The following is a 19,075-nucleotide window of genomic DNA, read 5'->3' as shown; positions in this document are numbered from 1 at the left end:
CCAGCATGTGTTATGTTATTATCACATCAAACCAATAATCAAGATCAAACTCCCTCCCCCCACCACACACACACACACGCACGCACACACACACACACACACACACACACACACACACACGCGCGCACGCACACGCACACGCACACGCGCACACGCACACGCACACACACACACAGAACATTAAGGACAAGTACTGCAATTCATAATGGAGTAATAACACCCTGCAGATACAACTTGACTTGTGTCAATAGCCGTACATGTTCTTCATGCATTCCCAGACCTAGGATGTGGCTTGAGGAAAGCAAAGAAATTTATAGACAGTGTTTTCAGGCCCGAGAATGTGTTTCAGACTGCATAATTCTACAAATCATCGTGCATAACATTCTGTGTGACTTTCTGGTTAAGACGCTGAACCTTGCCTATAAATTTGAGAGGCTCGGTTACAAATTGGGGTATGCATTGTATCTGCGCAGCGGGCCCGCAGTTACCTACAGTGACAATTAACGCGAAACCCCAACGCGGTGCTCTCGCGGCAGCCAAACCAATGTGGAATGGCATTGTCAGTAAGCAAATAAGCACCACGTCGTTTTTCCCCCTCCGGGCTGTTATAGCGTGCTGCACGATACTCCATTTTGCGTTTGATGTTGGATAATATTCTCAGATATTCTTTTTGATTTACCCCTAATCCAATAAATAGCTATACTTCATGCAATACGGTGCTCCGTGGACCACGGGATTCATCAATCACTGGCTGAATTGAATCCTACTCTGGAGAGTTTCAAACAAGTGAGTCAGTCTGTCCGAAATTCTAACTCGCTGTTTTTGTCTGTGTGTGTGTGTGTGCGTGCATGTGATGGTCTGTGTGTGGTGCGGTGTGTGCGTGTGTGATATATATGTATGTGTGTGTGTGTGTGTGTGTGTGTGTGTGTGTGTGTGTGTGTGTGTGTGTGTGTGTCTGTGTGTGTGTGGTGTCTCTTAATTTGGCAGGGCCTTGTCCTCGGTGGTAGCTTTGGGTGCCAACATCATCTGCAACAAGATTCCTGGGCTGGCGCCGCGCCAGCGGGCCATATGCCAGAGCCGCCCGGACGCCATCATAGTGGTCGGCGAGGGCGCCCAGCTGGGCATCAATGAATGTCAGTACCAGTTCCGCTACGGCCGGTGGAACTGCTCGGCCCTCGGCGAGAGGACCGTCTTCGGTCAGGAGCTGCGAGTAGGTCAGTCTGGGTACCGTCAACGCCTTTTTACGCTCCGTCGTACAATAGCAGATCTACAAGCTCAAAAAAGCGTCGCGGATTGCGGCACGCTTTGAGTTTGCAGATCTGCGATTTCCGGCACGTGGCGCCATTTGTACGACGGAGCATATGTTAGGCATCACTCGGGGAGGGCAGTGTACTGTGTGTGTGTGTGTGTGTGTGTGTGTGTGTGTGTGATCGTTTGGCATGTGTTTGTGCTTATGTGTGTATGTGGATATTATGTGTTTGCATTGTGCTGGTGGCGGGGCCGTACTGGGATGATTTAAGCAGTGTTTGTTTCATCTAGGATCTTCCTGGATTATTGTATGAATATTTGAACACAGAAAAATGCAACGGACATGCATGTATACGGTGTGTACGATAGTATATAACATGTGGATGTCTCACACATTGGTATGCAAGGTGAAATGCCCAATCATGTTTTTTTTTATAGAGGCCTGCTTATGGCTTGTGGACACAGATAGTCTTCTGGTAACAGTGATTTCTTTTTTTATGTCCTGAAGACAGAAAAGAATGGTTACATAACAAGGCGAGGAGCATCATCATCACATTCTCTCTCCAATACACAGACAGTACCAGACAGAGTATGTATCAACAATATGGTACCAGCCCCCCTACTACACCCTTCTTTGAGCCCTGTGAAATATGGCTCTCCGCAAAAGCCAAACCCAAAGCTACACACATCACACAGTGAAAACTCAAACCAGCATCACACACTCCCTTTGACTCCATTGTATAACCATTTCTCGCTGGCATTGCTCAAGAAGAAGACGGGGCTCCGACGCGTTGCCATTGATTCCTCTCTCTTTCTCCTCGTTCGGTCGCCGCCCGTTTCAGTTGACACTGTTGCAGTTCCCCAGGCGGGGCGCGCGCCGCGGTGCGGCGGCTAGCGCTCTCTCTCTCTCTCTCTCTCTCTCTCTCTCTCTCTGGTTTCTGTTGATGTAGGAACCCGCGTCGAAACCTTTCTCGGTTTAGGAGCATGCCGACCATCGCTGGGCCGCGCCAAAGTTATGGAAAAGCTACCGAAAGGCACTCAAGCCCCTAATGGGGAAAACGTATGGGGTTTGAAAAATGATCTCGCAAATGAGGAGACAACTAATGGTATTATTGGAGAGAAACGCTTTGTGTCGAAACTGAAAATAGATGGACACACATCTGTTGTTAATCGGACTCGATTGGTTGTGTCCAAAGCCCCTGCATGGCGGTGTTCATGTTATTGTGTACATACATGTAAGAAAGGTCCTATAACCGGACAAACATTTTACAGTGCTTTCTTTTTTTTTGTTCTTTTTTCATTTTTCTCCCTTTTTTTTGTGTTTGAGTAACTTGGCATTCCAACGGAGCTCTTTTGCACGGCTTTTGTTTTACAGGGATTTTTATACATTTCCTTTCATTCAGAAACTGTTTTGTTGCCGTTACAGTGCGGTCGGGCTGTGCATTTAATCCGGTGGCTCTGTGAACAATCACTGCTCTTTAGGAGTGACTGATTTTGCTCCAGTCACCCTCCTCCCCACCCCCCTCCCCGCCGCCCCCCCACAAAAAAGGCATTTCTTTGTTGTAATTGTGGCACTGTCTTTTGTGATGGAATCCATCTGATTTCCTTTGCCACACCCCCCCCCACCCCCCCATTCTCTGTCTTTCTTGTGTCTTTCTCATACCTTTTAGAAGTCCTTGCATAGACGGAGGAACTGCATGAAATGATTGCCTCTTCTCTCTAGAACTATATTGTTTCAATAATATGTTTGTTATTTTGCAAGTCAACGATGCTTGGTTTGTTTTAGTTTCTTACATAATAATTCGCAGTTAAAGACAGAAGGAGCCCTCATTTTCTTGCATCTAGTAGTCGTTTCTAGGGTTGCTCTCTCAATTAATTACGCAACAGGATTGATTTATTTTGAAGGAGGGGATGGATGATACGTGTTTCGTTCATTTCTGACGCTCATCGGATGCTACGGAAATATTCGACTTGAAACCACACCTCGGCCACTGATAGGCCACCGTGACTCGACACATCGCAGAAAGCAATGTCTGCCATTGGCTACCTTGGGAGCAGAGCTTCTCAAAGTGGGGTCCGGGGACCACCAGGGGTCTAAAAAAAAGACCCTTATGGGCCTGTGACTCGGAAAGTGTACAAATGCTATGCAGTGTTTGTACCACTCTCAGAGTGAAATTAACACTGAATATTTCACAGTGCGGATAGGGGTCCCCAGAGGTACAAAGTGGGGTCCAGGGGACTCTCAGGGTTCTTTGAGGGGAGTCTAAATTGACCCTTACAAGTCTGTAACTCGGAAAGTATACAAATGGAACCAAATGGACCCGTTCGGGTCCATTTGGTCCCATTTCTATACTGTCAGAGTTAAGGGGGTCCTTGAAATGTAAAAGGTTGAGAACCACTGCACAAACTGGGGGTCCTTGGAAATGAAAAAAAGTTTGAGTTTGAACCACTGCTTTTAACCCATTAATACCTGGAACGCATCTGTGTCACTTTAGATTTCTTTCAAAAATAAATTCAAAAATAGCAGATATACAAGCTCATAGCGCGGCACCGAGTGCCGCGCTATGAGCTTGTAGATCTGCTATTTTTGAAAAATCTTGAAAACATTTTTTTTTTTCAAAAAACTGTTAGGATTTAGAAAACATTTTTAAGAATCGCCTCAGGTCTTAAAGGGTTAAGAGGCATCTGTGATCCAGTTTACCGCGAGGTCAAGCTTCTCCACTGCTGTTCAGGAGGTGATCAGCGAGCTCATTGAGTTGCAAGCTAGTGTCCCCACTCAGTCATCATGGAAGACCACAGGCAACCACAACGCTACTGCTGCTTGCTCCTACTGCCAATTGGGGGGAATGTGGAAAAGTGGGCCATTTAAGACTGTGCTCACTCAACACCTTATTGTCAAAGTGCCACCGGCTCGCAGCAGAGCGCTCACTGTGTGCAACTAACTCCGAACGCTTCTTCTTTGATGCTTTCCCAGTCGTTTGTGGGCAAAGTTTGTCGCTGGGTTGATTGAGGATATAACCATGTTCTTCCTCCCCCCGACCGTGTCCGTACGCATTAACGGAGCTTGCCGGGGAGAGCATGGCATATGAAATCATGGAACGCAACCCCCTTCGCAACCGACGAAATGTTCCAATCCCGTCTCCCAATCTGCAGAAATGCCCACATCATCATCATAATCAAGCGCTAGGGAGGGAAAAGCTGTCCGTGTTCCGCTCGCCCCCCCATTGAAGTTTTTCATTCAAATCCCCCCCAAATTATGAACGCTAAACCTTTCCCCCTGCTCCGGTGATCCAGTCGAAACGTTTTTTTTTGTTTTGGATTGGCGGGAGTGGAGATGCCGTCGTTTTTTTTTCTTTCTCAAGAGCCTAAAGATCAGGCGACCGCAGGCCTAATGCATTCTCTCCGCGCCGCCTGCTTTTTTGGAGGCCGCCTTGCCTTGTTTCTGGAGCCTGCTCCGCGGTATTACGTTTGCTTTCCAAGAGAGCGCACATTAATAGGCGGGTCATTGAGAATTACAGAACCCCCAAATATCTTCATTCGAGGGGGGGGGGGGGGGGGTCGTGTTTCTGAAAATGTGGTGTTTTATTTCTCTATTCCGTGGTGAATACGAAAATATGCATTCCCTGTATAAGATGGCCGCTTTTGCCTTGACACTCAAGAGACTGAACATGAGTCTTAATCCGTTAAGACCTGAAGCCGATTCTACATGTCTCCTAAATCTCAACAGTATTCTTAAAAACCTATGTTTCTATATCAGTGCTCAATCTTTTTCATGTCAAGGACCCCCAAAATTACATGAATTTGGCCGCCGACCGCCATCTCAAAATATTTTGTTCCAGGGACCCCCCAGAAGCAAAGATTTGAGTTAAAAAATGTTCGCTTTAAAATGATATATATTCAAAGATTTTCACACATTTTCACGATTTTTGAATAGCCAAAGTGTAAAATAATGCTTTTTTCTTTAGCTCAAATGAAAAAGTGACACAGATGCGTTTCCAGGTCTTAGTGGGTTAAGGGGCGGACGGATTGATGGAAAAATGGATACGGCCCCCCCCCCCGTTTCTCGAATTGAGGCCTCCTCCATCCCTCAACGCTCTCCTCCTCTCTTTGTGCAGAGAGGAGTGAGTGTTGGCCGGCCGATTATGCCTCTAGCTGACAAATTGGAGAACAAGTCCATAAACAAGGGCCCGGAGATTCGAAACTGGCAATTTGGTCGTGTTTGTGTTTCCTCTACAAAAAGCATAGATTTAGCAAACCTTCTCCCTCCGCGTGTGTGCCCTGTTGTTGTTGCACTATAGCGACTGCGAGTGAGCCTTAGCTGGCACGCACGGGCGCCTTGAGTACATGTAAGTCCCATGAAATGTGGAGTGAATTATCCGCCGCTAACGGAGATGTGTGTTATGAAGTGGCATGTTGCAGCCTATTAACCCATTAAGACCGGCAACGCGTCCGTGTCGTTTTTAGGATTTCTTTTGGCTGTTCAAAAATAGCAGATAGTGCCGCGCTATGAGCTTGTAGATCTGCAATTTTTTTGAGAAATCGTGGGAAAATTTGCGCAAATCGTTGAATATGTATTTTTGAAAGCAAACTTTTTTTTAAAACTCTGTTATAACTTCTGGGTGGTCCCTGGAACAAAATATTTTGAGATGGGGGGGGGTCCACGGCCAGATACGTTTTAAAAAACACTGTTAGGATTCAGAAGACATTTGTAGAATCCCCCAGAAGCAAAGATTTGAGTTAAAAATGTTCGCTTTTAAAATGTTATAATAAATTCAAAGATTTGCGCAATATTTACACGATTTAAAAAAAAATAGCAGATCTGCAAGCTCGTAGCGCGGCACTCGGTGCCGCGCTACGAGCTTGTAGATCTGCTGTTTTTGAATAGCCCAAAGGAATAAAAAAATACGACGACACGCAGACGCGTTCCCGGTCTCAATGGGTTAAGACCGTAATAATAGAATTAGAGTCAAATCCATCATCGCGTCCGCGGTAAGGAGGGGAGGAGCGGTTGGTTGCAAGGCGGATAGGCATGGCAAACATGGACTCTCAAATATGTAATCCTCTGGCCTGGTATGACTATGACTCATTCTGGTATATAGTCAGTATTGCCCCCCCCACCCCCTCCTCCTTTTAAACATCTCTCATAATAACCATGTTATGTTTGATGGCATTTTATTATGCATACTTTGCGTGCATTTGAACATCAGTCATGAGTCAGTGTTTTTCAAAGACGCCCGTGTTTTTGGCGTATAGAGTCGGTGTGTATAGTCTAAGTCAGTGGTTCTCAACCTGTGGGTCGAGACCCCCAGTTGGGTGGGGGGGATTTGAATACCTAAAAAGTACAAATGAAATGAAAAAAGACCATTACTGCATCAAAAATAATCAATAATCAAACTATACTAACAATTGTCAAATAATATAAGAAAGAGGCAAACATTTAGAAAATAGCCGATCTACGCTTGTAGATCTATTTTCACAATATTTATCTGTGGAACCGAGTCAAACAAAATGTATTGCCTCAACTCCTATAATTCCAAGTGCTTGTCAGGGTGGGGGGGGTCCCAATATGATTATTTTGGGGGGTCCCCAGTTCAAATATGATTATTTTGTGGGGTCGCAGCCTGAAAAGGTTTAGAAGTCAGTATAAGTCTTTTTTAGATCACCGTTTCTCAACGTTAGGTCCAGGGACCACCAGGCGGTCCAAATGGACCCTTATGGGTCTGTAACTCTTGAGTTCAATTAACACTGAGGATTTTTACAGTGTATATTTGGGTGGGTCCCAGAGATACAAAGTTGTATCAAATATGTGGCCTAATAATGCATCAAACTGGGGGTCCATGAAATGGACAAAAACAAAGGGTTGAGAATCACCGTTTTTAGACCAAACGCATGATTCCCAGCCCCCTGTACCTCAAGTCGTGCACGTTATAAACGCACGTTGTCTTCCAAGTGTATTTAACTTGACTCACCGCCGCCGCTAATATGACCTGAATGCCTTGTGTGATGAATCCGCCTATTGTTTGAGTATCCATGATCCCTACTATTTCCAAGTCACTTAGCATTTTTTTCTAAATGACATGTTTTGACTTGGGAAAAGCCTTATCTCGTGCACAATCGCACATTCTTTTGGGGCGAACCACCTGTAACAGAGATGCCCCCCCCCCTCCCCTTAAAGCGTAAAAAAAAACCCCGACTGACTGCGAGGCAAGCAGCACACACATGCACACAAGTTCAAATAGGCAGTGCACTTGACGTTAGCGATTAGCGCTCGGAAAATGGACACCTTTCAACAGCTACACTCAGGCATCAAAAGCCCCCCCTTCCCTCTGCCCCCCACGCCCCATCACAAACTGGCCTGCTCTGGTTACTCTCTCTGTTTGACTTTCCAGCCAGTTTGTCACCGTCCTGATTCATGCTTTTTTTTCATCTGAAAGAGGTTTCTTGTTGTGCCGGCTGGTGAAATATTGCACAAGTTCAATGGCGCTGCCCCCGTTGGCCATTGCACAAGAATGGATGCAGAGCCCAGGAGGGACTGGGAGGGGGGGGCGCTGGGAGGGGGGGGCGCGGGGGGGGGGGTATGGGGGCAGGTGAGCTTGTTGCCACTGAAGGAATGCTGTTGTTTACCATGTCACAGTCCCCCGGGCCCTTCCCCAAAACAACTTGGATTAGAACTATAGGGACTGCAACTATCCATTGTTTTTGTTAGCGGTTATTCTATTGATTACCGATGAATCAAATAATGGAGATGTAGGCCTATGCTTGTCGCACAACGGTGTCGTGCAAAAATGTGTGAACATAGCAGATCTGCAAGCAACGTGTCGCATCGTTGCGATGCTTTGTGAGTTTCAGCTAATTTCACAATTTTGACATTTCGGGTTTGACATTTTTTGAATCTTTTTAACCTACAATGACATGCCCAAAATAGGGATCGATTATTTTTATTAAAGTACAGATTATCGTTAAATAAATAAAAAATCAATCAATTAGTTTGATTACCTGGCGCACCCCTAATTTGAACCTACTGTATATATCTGCCGGGATCCACTTGCCTGGATACACTGGCAATGCTGCTGTGAGGATCAAAAAGTGATTTTTCTAGTGAGACTGTAAGAAAGACTTGTGTTTGGCTCTGCGACCTACAGATGTGACGTTCCAACGTTTCAGAGAGAGCCTGGGGTCTTCAACAGGGGGTCCGGGACCCCTAGGGGGTCCTCAGAGTTACTACAGGGGGTCCGCCAAATCTTTGTGTGATAGGATTTTTCTTTTTACCATAACCACTCGAAACCTAGCATCCCTTTTCTGAGGAGAACTTTAGCCAAAAATAGCCGATCTACAAGCCCACAACGCGTTGTGGGCTTGTAGATCGGCTATTTTTGGCAAAGAGGTATAGGTGTAGAGGGAAAAAAAGAGCAGACCAAGTAAACAAAAAAAAAAGTAAATTTACTTGAGCACCTGCCCCTCAAAATGTCTGTGCACGCCACTGCTGCCTGGCACCTCAGTGGAACATCAGTGGATTGTCCAAGCCTTGCTTCTCTCTCTCTCACCCTTTCTCACACTGGCAGTCCATCTAGAAACTACAGCCTAGGTTAAGGTTAAGTGTTTAGTGTAGGGGTTATGGTTAGGCAAGGGTTTGGGGTAAGGTTAAGGTTAGGCCAATGTAATCTGATGAAGCATGAAAACAAGACAACTGAAGGATGAGAATGACCTGATGATGAAGACCCGGTTGTGGTCGAGACGTTGTCCTTAATAAAATGTCCACCTGGGAGCTGTTTAAACCAGTGGTTCTCAAACTTTTTCATGTCAAGGACACCCAAAATCATATGAATTTGGCCGCGGACCCCCATCCCAAAATATTTGATTCCAGGCACCCCCAGAAACAAAGATTTGAGTTGTTCACTGTTCAAATAAAAATTAGCAGATATACAAGCTCATAGCGCAGCACTCGGTGCCGCGCTAGCTTGTATATCTGCTATTTTTGAATAGTCAAAATGCCAAAGTTTAAAATAATGGTTAAAGTGGTTAAAATGATTGTGACGCTATATTAACTACCCTTTTGCTAGGGACCACATGGATAAAGTGACATTTCCTTTGGGTTTGAAGAAACTGTTTTACCGGTAGCAGGTGGTGTAATAAATTCATTGTCAATTAGCAGCTGTAGCCATGGTGTGACCATGCAGACCATGCTGTTGGAATGGAAATAAACAGTAGTCCATTTATTTCTCCTTTGTATGTTTTTCACTGTGTGCATATAGAGAGTAGGCTTTTCATTATCTGGGTTCTCTGTAGCGGCAGAAGGCAGAAATCCATTCAAACTGTATTGTTTACTTCGGTATTTGTTTACTCTGCGTCGCAAGTGGTATCGTCATGGCAATACTCAGCCATGTCATCGCATGTCGCGTGTTTTCCTAATGTCGTGCAGGGTTTAACCCTTTAAGACCGGGGACGCATCTGTGTGTCATTTTTAAGATTTCTTTGGGCTATTCAAAAATAGCAGATCTACAAGCTCATAGCGCGGCACCGAGTGCCGCGCTATGAGCTTGTAGATCCGCTATTTTTAGAAAAATCGTGAAAATTTGTGCGCAAATACATATCATTTTGGTCAGTTTGAGAACCACCGATTATAGCAACATATATATTTTTTTAAACTGTTAGGATTTAGAAGACATTTGCAGAACCTCCAGAAGCAAAGATTTTAGTTACAAATGTTTGCTTTAAAAACATACATGTGCAAATATTTGCACAAATGTTCAAGATTTTTCAAAAAATAGCAGATCTACAAGCTCATAGCTCGGCACTCGGTGCCGCGCTATGAGCTTGTAGATCTGCTATTTTTTGAATAGCCAAAGAAATCTCAAAATGACCCACAGATGCGTTCCCAGGTCTCAATGGGTTAAGGTTTTGGACGTGTCATTCAAAAAGCAGAGAGCTGTGTGAAAAACTGTAAGCTGGCCTCCATTTATATTTGGTTGCCATACGTCAGTGACTGTCAATGTGCTGTGTCGTTGCTCTTGCATGTTTTGATGTGCGCACGCACGTGCACGCCCGCACACACACACACACACGGACACACACACGCACACACACGCACACACCACTAACTACACAGTGCAGTTAATATAATCTCACAGCCCTAAATTGATCAGATCTGTGATGATTGTGGTTTTCAGCCTCATTCCAGAAGCATTGCAACGCTTGCTTTGTGTTTTTTCCCTGAATCTGGTGTCTTTTGGGCACTGTAATTATCGCAGACAATTACTGGCTCGAGCAGCGCGAGCTATCGGCTATCGGCGCAAATCACAAATTGTGCATGTCACTGTAAGAAGAGACAGATGCCATGCCGTATCGTGTAGTTCTGGAATAAATCAATGAAGTTTATTGGCCACAGCCTCGTCTCAGCCGAAGTACTCAGTTTCACATATCTGGATGTCAATCAAGCAAAATGTTCACAGTCACTGCAATAAAGAGCAGTCAGTCTTATCGATTCATTGCATCCACATTAACCACTTAAATCCTATATATGTTGTTGACCGGTGTCGCCCAAGGGTCTTTACAGTACTTGGTCCCCTCCTTTTTTCCCTCTACACCAAATCTCTTTACCTAAACTAGCCGATCTACAAGCTTGGCTATTTTTGTTTTGCCTATTATGACTTATGACTTATGACTTCACTGCAGCTCAGCAGTCAGTGTGAGGGGCGGTCAGGAGATGTCTATGAACTCTTCCAACTACATGCTCTGGTAGGCTGTTCCACACCCGGTTAATCTAGTCCCTCCACGTGCCAGAGCCTCCCCCCAGTCCCGGCAGAGTAGTTCCGGGGTGAAGCGGACTGAGTGGCCCTGTCTTTCCCTATAAGAGGGCTGACCGTGGGTACTGTAGCTACTGGGACGTACTGTACTGTAAGTCGGGGCTTGATCAACCCCCGGCTGGGTCACCTGTACTAGGCGAGGGTGTATGTTGTTGCGAGACCCCGAAACAAACCCGATGACCCCAGGCTACAACACTCATGATACGTCCCCAGGTGCATCCATGTGATGTTTTCTTTATCGATATGTTCTTTGTCATAGGACAAACGGCAAAAAACAGCTGATCATTGCTTGTAGATTGACTACTAACGTGGCCAAGAACATCCACGGTGGTATTGTTGAGTTCAACACACACACACACACACACTAATTTGCATTTTCCTCACATATAACTAGCATGGCCGTTTGACAAGCGCTGCACTTAAATCATTCAATATTAGGACATGGATATTGTGCTGAATTACAACGGGAGGAGCGCCCTTCCTTGGAATCTCCTGATGGTCATTTGTGGTGAAACCGTATCCCCATTGAATCCCCCGAACACAACATCACAGTCAAAGTTTAGCCCATTAAGACCGGGAACGCGTCTGTGTTTTTAGATTTCTTTGGGCTATTCAAAAATAGCAGACATACAAGCTCATAGCGCGGCACCGAGTGCCGCGCTATGAGCTTGTAGATCTGCTATTTTTTGAAAAATCGTGAAAATGTGTGCAAATCTTTCAATATGTGTATTTTTTAAAGCGATCATTTGTAACTCAATTCTTTGCTTCTGGGGGATTCTTCAAAATGTCTTCTAAATCCTAACAGTTTTCTGAAAAACGTATGTTACTATATCAGTGTTTCTCAAACTTTTTCATATCAAGGACCCCCAAAATGATATGTATTTGGCCGCGGACCACCATCTGAAAATATGTTTTTCCAGGGACCCACCAGAAGCCAAGATTTGAGTTACAAATGTTCGCTTTAAAAATATATATATATTCAAAGATTTGCAATAATCTTCACTATTTAAAAGAAAACAGCAGATCTACAAGCTCGTAGCTTGTATATCTGCTATTTTTGAATACCCAAAGAAGTCTAAAAATGACACCGATGCGTTCCCGGTCTTAAAGGGTTAAGACTAATAATGAACTGGCTGGTTGTTTGAACCAGAGCAAAGGCATTTCAAATAGCCGTGCGGCTTCATCTGATGTGCATTTCTGACAAAGTGAAAGAAAAGCACGGTTGAAAAATTGCTCTTTTTTTTTTTTTGACCCGGCCGGACAGTTTTAACAATGGCCCTTTTAAAATCTGCTTGATGTAGTCGTAAAAATAGACATCAGAGTCGTGGAGTGAAAAGGAGAACGTTTCCGTTAAATATCAACTACAGGACAAACATTCCTTCCTTGAAGGCAAATCCATCAAGGAAGCTAAATAATGGCAGCTCCCCCCCCTGTAAAGACAAAAAGGCCGTGAATAAGTGAAGAATGAAAGTTAAGGGCTTAAAGTAATGTGTAAAAAATAAAGGTAATGTGTTTTATAAACCTACGTGTGCTCACTGGACTCGCTCCGTTTCTCATATTTTAACTGCTAACTTGACTGGGGAGTGAGGCTCAATAATGAAATTCTTGCAAAAGAAAGAAAGAAAGAAAAAAAGGAGAGAAAATACATACCCCCCCCCCCCCTCTCCCCTCAAGCTTGTGCAAGTTGCTCCTACATAGCACCTTGCGAGGTCCACTCCCTTGTGTGTGTGTGTGTGTGTGTGTGTGTGTGTGTGTGTGTGTGTGTGTGTGTGTGTGTGTGTGTGTGTGTGTGTGTGTGTGTGTGTGTGTGTGTGTGTGTGTGTGTGTGTGTGTGTGTGTGCTTGTGTGTGAATGTGTACGTTTAATAAAGACAAGTCAAAAAGTCATTCTTCAAAACAGGGACTTTTTCAAGAACACACAAGTGGATATTTTGACAGCCGTGAACTCTCTCCCAGAATCCAGCATCAATCAATGCACTTATTGGTTTGAGAACTGGCTTTCAAACTTTTTTCATGAATCTGGGTCGCGGACCCCCATCTGAAAAGATTTTGTGCCCCCCCCCCCTATATGTAAAATGCTATATTTTCATATTTTCCTGGGAAGCCCCTCACGGACCTCCGGTGGGTACCCGGACCCCACTTTGAGAACCACTGGCTTAGCCCATTAAGACCTGGAACTGTGACATTTTTAGATTCAAGCTAAAAAGCATTATTTTACACTCTGGGCTATTCAAAAATAGCAGATCTACAAGCTCATAGCGCGGCACCGAGTGCCGCGCTATGAGCTTGTAGATCTGCTATTTTTGAAAAATCGTGAAAATGTGTGCAAATCTTTGAATATATATATTTTTCAAGCGAACATTTTTAACTAAAATCTTTGCTTCTGGGGGGTCCCTGGAACAACATATTTTGATGGGGGTCTGCGGCCAAATACATATAATTTGGGGGGTCTTGACATGAAAAAGATTGAGCACCACTGATATGGAAACATACGTTTTTCAGAAAACTGTTGAGATTTAGGAGACATGTAGAATCGGCTTCAGCTCTCAATGGGTTAGACTTTACCTTCTTTTAACGACTTACCCCTTATAGCTATCAACACAGATATCGTCTCTGTCCGGTGGAAACCTCATGTCCAAAACTGAAAATAAGCAGATCTGCAAGATCAAAAGCTTGAGCTTGCAGATCTGCTACATTTTGATACTTTTGTGTGACGCTGTAGTGTGGTCAAGCAGGGCGTTCATTTACGAAAAAAACACAAAAAGTAGGAATATGGAGATACGTAAGAGGTTTCTGCCTGAGAGCAACGATATGTTATCATTCACCTAATCTCTCAAGAACAGATTCAGAGCTGCGCAAAACGCTGTGGGCACTGTGTGAGTCTTTTGTTTTTTACCTGGGATCCCAGAATGTCATTCACCCAATAGGCTCTATGCACAGCAGCCATATTGGAAAGAAATTGGGCCTCCTTCACAGGTGTTACCAATGATACTAATGAAGGCTCTGTTCCATTCTGGTCAGGGTGCTGATATTGTGCATTTTGGCTCACTAGAAACACTCCATTCTGGTTCCCAAATGGCCCCTTATGGTGGGTGTGTAACTCTGAGAGTGTACAAATGGAACCAAATGGACCCTTACGGGTCCATTTGGTTCCATTTGTACACTCTCAGAGTTATGGGGGTCCTTGAAAATAAGACAACCACTATGCCAAACTAAATGGAAGAGAGCCTTAGTTAGTATCATTGGTAACACCTGTGAAGGAAGTAAGGAAGGGGCCCAATTCATTCCCAATATGGCTTCTGTGCATAGAGACTATTCTGTTATCCTACGTAGATAAAAAAGAAAATATCTGTGAATTTATCGCAAAAGGATGTTGTTGCCGACGCTATCGCAGGTAGATGTAGTATCTATCTGCAGACATTACAGACGTAGTGCATAGCCAAAGCTGTGGGTCCGCCTCTTAACCCATTAAGACCGGGAACGCATCTGTGTCATTTTAGATTTCTTTGGCTATTCAAAAATAGCAGATCTACGAGCTTGTAGATCTGCTATTGTTTTGTGAAAATCGTGAAAATGTGTGCAAATCTTTGAATATATATATATTTTTTTTAAATCAAACATTTTTTACTCCAATATTTGCTTCTGGGGGTCCCTGGAACAAAATATTTTGGGACCAAATACATATCATTTTAGGTGGTCATAAAAAAAGTTTGGGAACCACTAATCTGAGTTCCCAGAAGTTATCGCCAGCTCTCGCATACAAACGGGAGGGGCGAGGAACTTCTGGGCCAAAACCCCTGTATTTGTGGGCGGGATGTAACTTACGCTCAGAATCTGAGCGGACACGCCTCTTACCGGTCTGAGGCTGTGCAACTCGTCTAAACAGTCCGACGAGAGGCAAACAGCAGTACACAACAATGGCGGCCGCAATTTCTCAAGGAGAAATTGCTCCCCGTCGCTCCTATTTACATGCAACACCCACTGTATGTGGATCCCGCCCCCTTTTCGTCATTGGCTATTGATTTGAATCAGAACGCAGTGGCCGCGCCCCTGCTGTCCAGGCTTTGAGCCGAAGTCTCCCAGACTAGAGAACCACTGATATTATAGCAACATACGTTTTTTTCAAAAAAATATTTAGAAGACATTTGTAGAATCCCCAGAAGCAAAGATTTGACTTAAAATGTTTTTAAAAATGCACATTCAAAGATTTGCACACTTTTTCATGACTTTTCAAAAATAGCAGATCTCTATCTGCTATTTTTTAATAGCCCAAATAAATCTTAAAATGACACAGATTGCGTTCCCGGATTCAATGGGTTAAAGCACCCAAGGAGTTGATATACCCTGTGGATAACGCTATGGAAATGATGCTTTGCATTGTGCTATGGAAATGATGCGTTGCATTGTGCTATGGAAATGCTGCGTTGCATTGTGCTATGGAAATGATGCGTTGCATTGTGCTATGGTGTGGATAACGCTATGGAAATGATGCGTTGCATTGTGCTATGGAAATGATGCGTTGCATTATGCTATGGAAATGATGCGTTGCATTGTGCTATGGAAATGATGCGTTGCATTGTGCTATGGTGTGGATAACGCTATGGAAATGATGCGTTGCATTGTGCTATGGAAATGATGCGTTGCATTGTGCTATGGTGTGGATAACGCTATGGAAACGATGCGTTGCATTGTGCTATGGAAATGATGCGTTGCATTGTGCTATGGAAATGATGCGTTGCATTGTGCTATGGTGGAGCGGCTTCGGATAAAAGGCCCGTTTTCTTTGGACCCATCATCATGTGGGTAGACCTAATCCTCTGCTCTCCTCCCTGTCAGTCCAGAGAAAACACACTGGTCCACGTGTGGGTATGTATGTACGCACTGTATGTGTGCGTGTGTGTGTGTGCGTGAGTGTGTGTGTCAGTGGTGGAAAAAAGTACACAAATGCTTTACTTAAGTAAAAGTATCAATACTGCAATAGAAGTACTCTGTTACAAGTAAAAGTCTGGAATTCAAAAAATTGCCTGAGTAAAAGTACAACAGAATTGGTATCAAAATGTACTTAAAAGTATCAAAAGTAAAAGCACTAAAATGTTCGAAAATAGACGATCTACAGGCTCACAGCTTGTAGATCGTGAGATGAAATGTAGTGGAGTAAACGTATAATATTTGCCTCTGAGATGTAGTGGAGTAGAAGTAAAAGTATAGACAATTGGAAATACTCCAGTAAAGTATAAGTACCTCAATGTTGTACTTAAGTACAGTACTTGAGTAAATGTACTTAGTTACTTTACACCACTGTATGTACGTACTGTATGTATGCGTGCGTGCGCGTGTTTGCGTGCGTGCGTGCATGTGTGTGCGTGTGTGTGCGTTTGACCCAATGGAAAACGTGTGGGATCTTTCCCCTAACTTTATCAGATAGGGGTCGTCTGGCAGCGCTCTGCGGTGTGTGGGTCGTGGTCCCCATGGCGTAGTAAAGGTCAACCCCCCTCCCCCCCACCAACACACACACACACACACACAGCCCCCCAGCCCACGCCATGTATCTGCTGTATCTCGGGTGGGGTGGGGTGACCAAACAGTCTGGCCCCCCACCACTGTGCTTGAGTCACTCAGCAGCCTCTCTATGACACCCAGTGCACTGTGCACTGTGCACTGTGCACGTGTGTGTGTGTGTGTGTGTGTGTGTGTGTGTGTGTGTGTGTGTGTGTGTGTGTGTGTGTGTGTGTGTGTGTGTGCGCGTGTGCGTGTGGGAGGAGGGCTGTATGTTTTTCCTCACCCCCCCCACTCCCACGAGAGAGGTGATTTAACAGAGTTAACTCACAATTTGGGATCTTGCTGCCACCCCCTCCCCATGTGTGTGCATGTGCGTTTGCATGCTCCTCTCCTCCTCTCAAAATATGTTGTTCCAGGGACCCCCAGAAGCAAAGATTTGAGTTACAAATGTTTGCTTAAAAAAAAAGAAATATATATATATATTCAAAGATTTGCACACATTTTCACGATTTTTCTAAAATAGCTATAATATCCACAAGCTCATAGCAGGGCACTCTGTTATTCTTGAATAGCCAAAAGTATAAAAGGTTAAAGTGGTTAAAAATCATCGTGATGCTATATCAACACATTTTGCTGGGGACCCCCTGGAACCCCCCCCCCCCCCCCCCCAAGGAAACCTCAATTTGGAGAACCAAAATGCACTTCCTCTCCTCTCTCTCTCTCCCCTGGTGGGGGTGCGGGGTGTGTGTGGAGGTGTTATCAGTGGGATCGGGGGGGTGGGGGGGGGGGGGGGGTGTGGTGGCTCACTGTGTCCGCCCCGTTCTGCCCTAGACGCGGGCCGGGCCGGGGGGGAAACAGGATGCAGAGAGGATCAACTGTAATCTCACAGCGAGGCTTTGTTCAGACACAATCCCAGGGCCCGTCACTGTATTCTCTACACAAACGCAGAGAGAGAGAAGAGGGCAGGCAGCCCCACACTGGACATTTACATGAGCCAACAATCACACTCGCTGCTACTGGCCACACTGAGGGGGAGGAGAGAGAGAGAGATGGAGAGAGAGAGAGAGAGAGAGATGGAGAGAGAGAGAGGGGGGGGGGGGGGGGGGTGGGGGGTGTTTGGGGAAGGCTGCTGCTGCTGCACACAAAAAAATTAAAGGTGGGCGACTGGAACCGAAACTGGCTCTTCAGAGGGATGCCATGCAGTGGCGTGCACAGACATTTTGAGGGGCAGGTCCTCAAGTAAATTATGCTATTTTTTGTTTACTTGGTCTGCTCTTTTTTCCCTATACCTCTTTGCCAAAAAAAGCCGATCTACAAGCCCACAACGCCTCGCAGCGCGAGGCGTTGTGGGCTTGTAGATCTGCTATTTTTGGCTAAAGTTCTCCTCAGAAAAGGGATGCTAGGTTTCGAGTGGGTATGGTAAAAAGAGAAATCATATCACATAAAGATTTGGCGGACCCCCTGTAGTAACTTTGAGGACCCCCTGTTGAAGACCCCTGCTGTGCCCTTTTTTCAAAAGGGCACTTCTGGTCAAGAGGGCAAAGGGCAGGTGCTCTAGCACCACCTAGAGTCTATCTGTGCACGTCCCTGATGCCATGCATAGAAGATGCACTTCTGGTTCAAAGAAAAGAGCCTTTCAGACCCAAGGTTCTTTTGAAGAACCCCTTAACCACTTAACCCCTATCGATCGAACACCATCGACCGGTGTCTCCCACTCCCAGGGCTCTATAACTGTAGCATTTAGCCAAAATATGTTGCTAGAAAGCACCGGAGTTTCTTGATCCACCTCTCAATTTGATCTTTGGCCACCGACTGGGGGCGTTTTTCTCCATCGCGGCAACTGTTGGTAACTGGTCTGGTTGTCTGTGAGAATGATCTCCCTGTAACTTCAATTTAACTCTGCGAGGGTACAGATGGAACCGAATGGAAGCGTGGTCCTGTACCCTCTCGCTCTCGGACAAACAAAAACAGCCAAAGTGGCTCTTTTAAGCCACCCGCTCCTATCGAACATAATTCCTAAGTAAATAGTTCATGAACAGAGCTAAATCAGTTTGTGTGCCTCAGCAAGGGCTTGTGTGCGTTGTCTTGTTGCTGCTTATTCTGGGTCGCTGTGTGTGTGTGTGTGTGTGTGTGTGTGTGTGTGTGTGTGTGTGTGTGTGTGTGTGTGTGTGTGTGTGTGTGTGCGTGTGTGCGTATGAGGAGTCAAGCCAATAGTTTGTTTGATGGCGAAGACCTCACCTTTTTTTCATATTTTTTGGATGCCACTGCATCCAAAAAATAGGCGCCCAAATAGGTGCCCAACGGCACCATCCCGTGACCCCACTTTGGGTCGCAAGCAACCCATAGTTTGAGAACCGCTGCTCTAGAACCAATGTGAGGAACACGGAAGAACGGCTCACTAAATAAAATGGATCTTCGGTAGGTGATGGTTCTTCTCGGAACCACAGCCTTTTAAAGAACCATCTGAGGACCATTATTCTTGTGTGTGTGTGTGTGTGTGTGTGTGTGTGTGTGTGTGTGTGCGTG

At 45.1% G+C, this 19,075-nt stretch overlaps 1 protein-coding gene across 2 annotated transcripts in view; it reads left to right on the top strand.

Moving 5' to 3' along the window:
- Positions 1-19,075, top strand: part of LOC311047491 (protein Wnt-7b) — a 70,027-nt gene that overhangs the window by 10,979 nt on the left and 39,973 nt on the right. For both annotated transcript variants that reach the window (XM_084060223.1, XM_084060222.1), the window contains exon 2: positions 988-1,214. In XM_084060223.1, the coding sequence (XP_083916349.1) occupies positions 988-1,214 (227 nt within the window). The remainder of the gene's footprint in view (positions 1-987; positions 1,215-19,075) is intronic.

The sequence above is a fragment of the Gymnoscopelus microlampas genome (assembly GCF_963454915.1).
Source record: "Gymnoscopelus microlampas genome assembly, chromosome: 6".
NCBI lineage: Eukaryota > Metazoa > Chordata > Actinopteri > Myctophiformes > Myctophidae > Gymnoscopelus > Gymnoscopelus microlampas.
The sequence above is the reverse complement of the archived record's forward strand: the minus strand, read 5'-3'. Positions and strand labels throughout refer to the sequence as shown.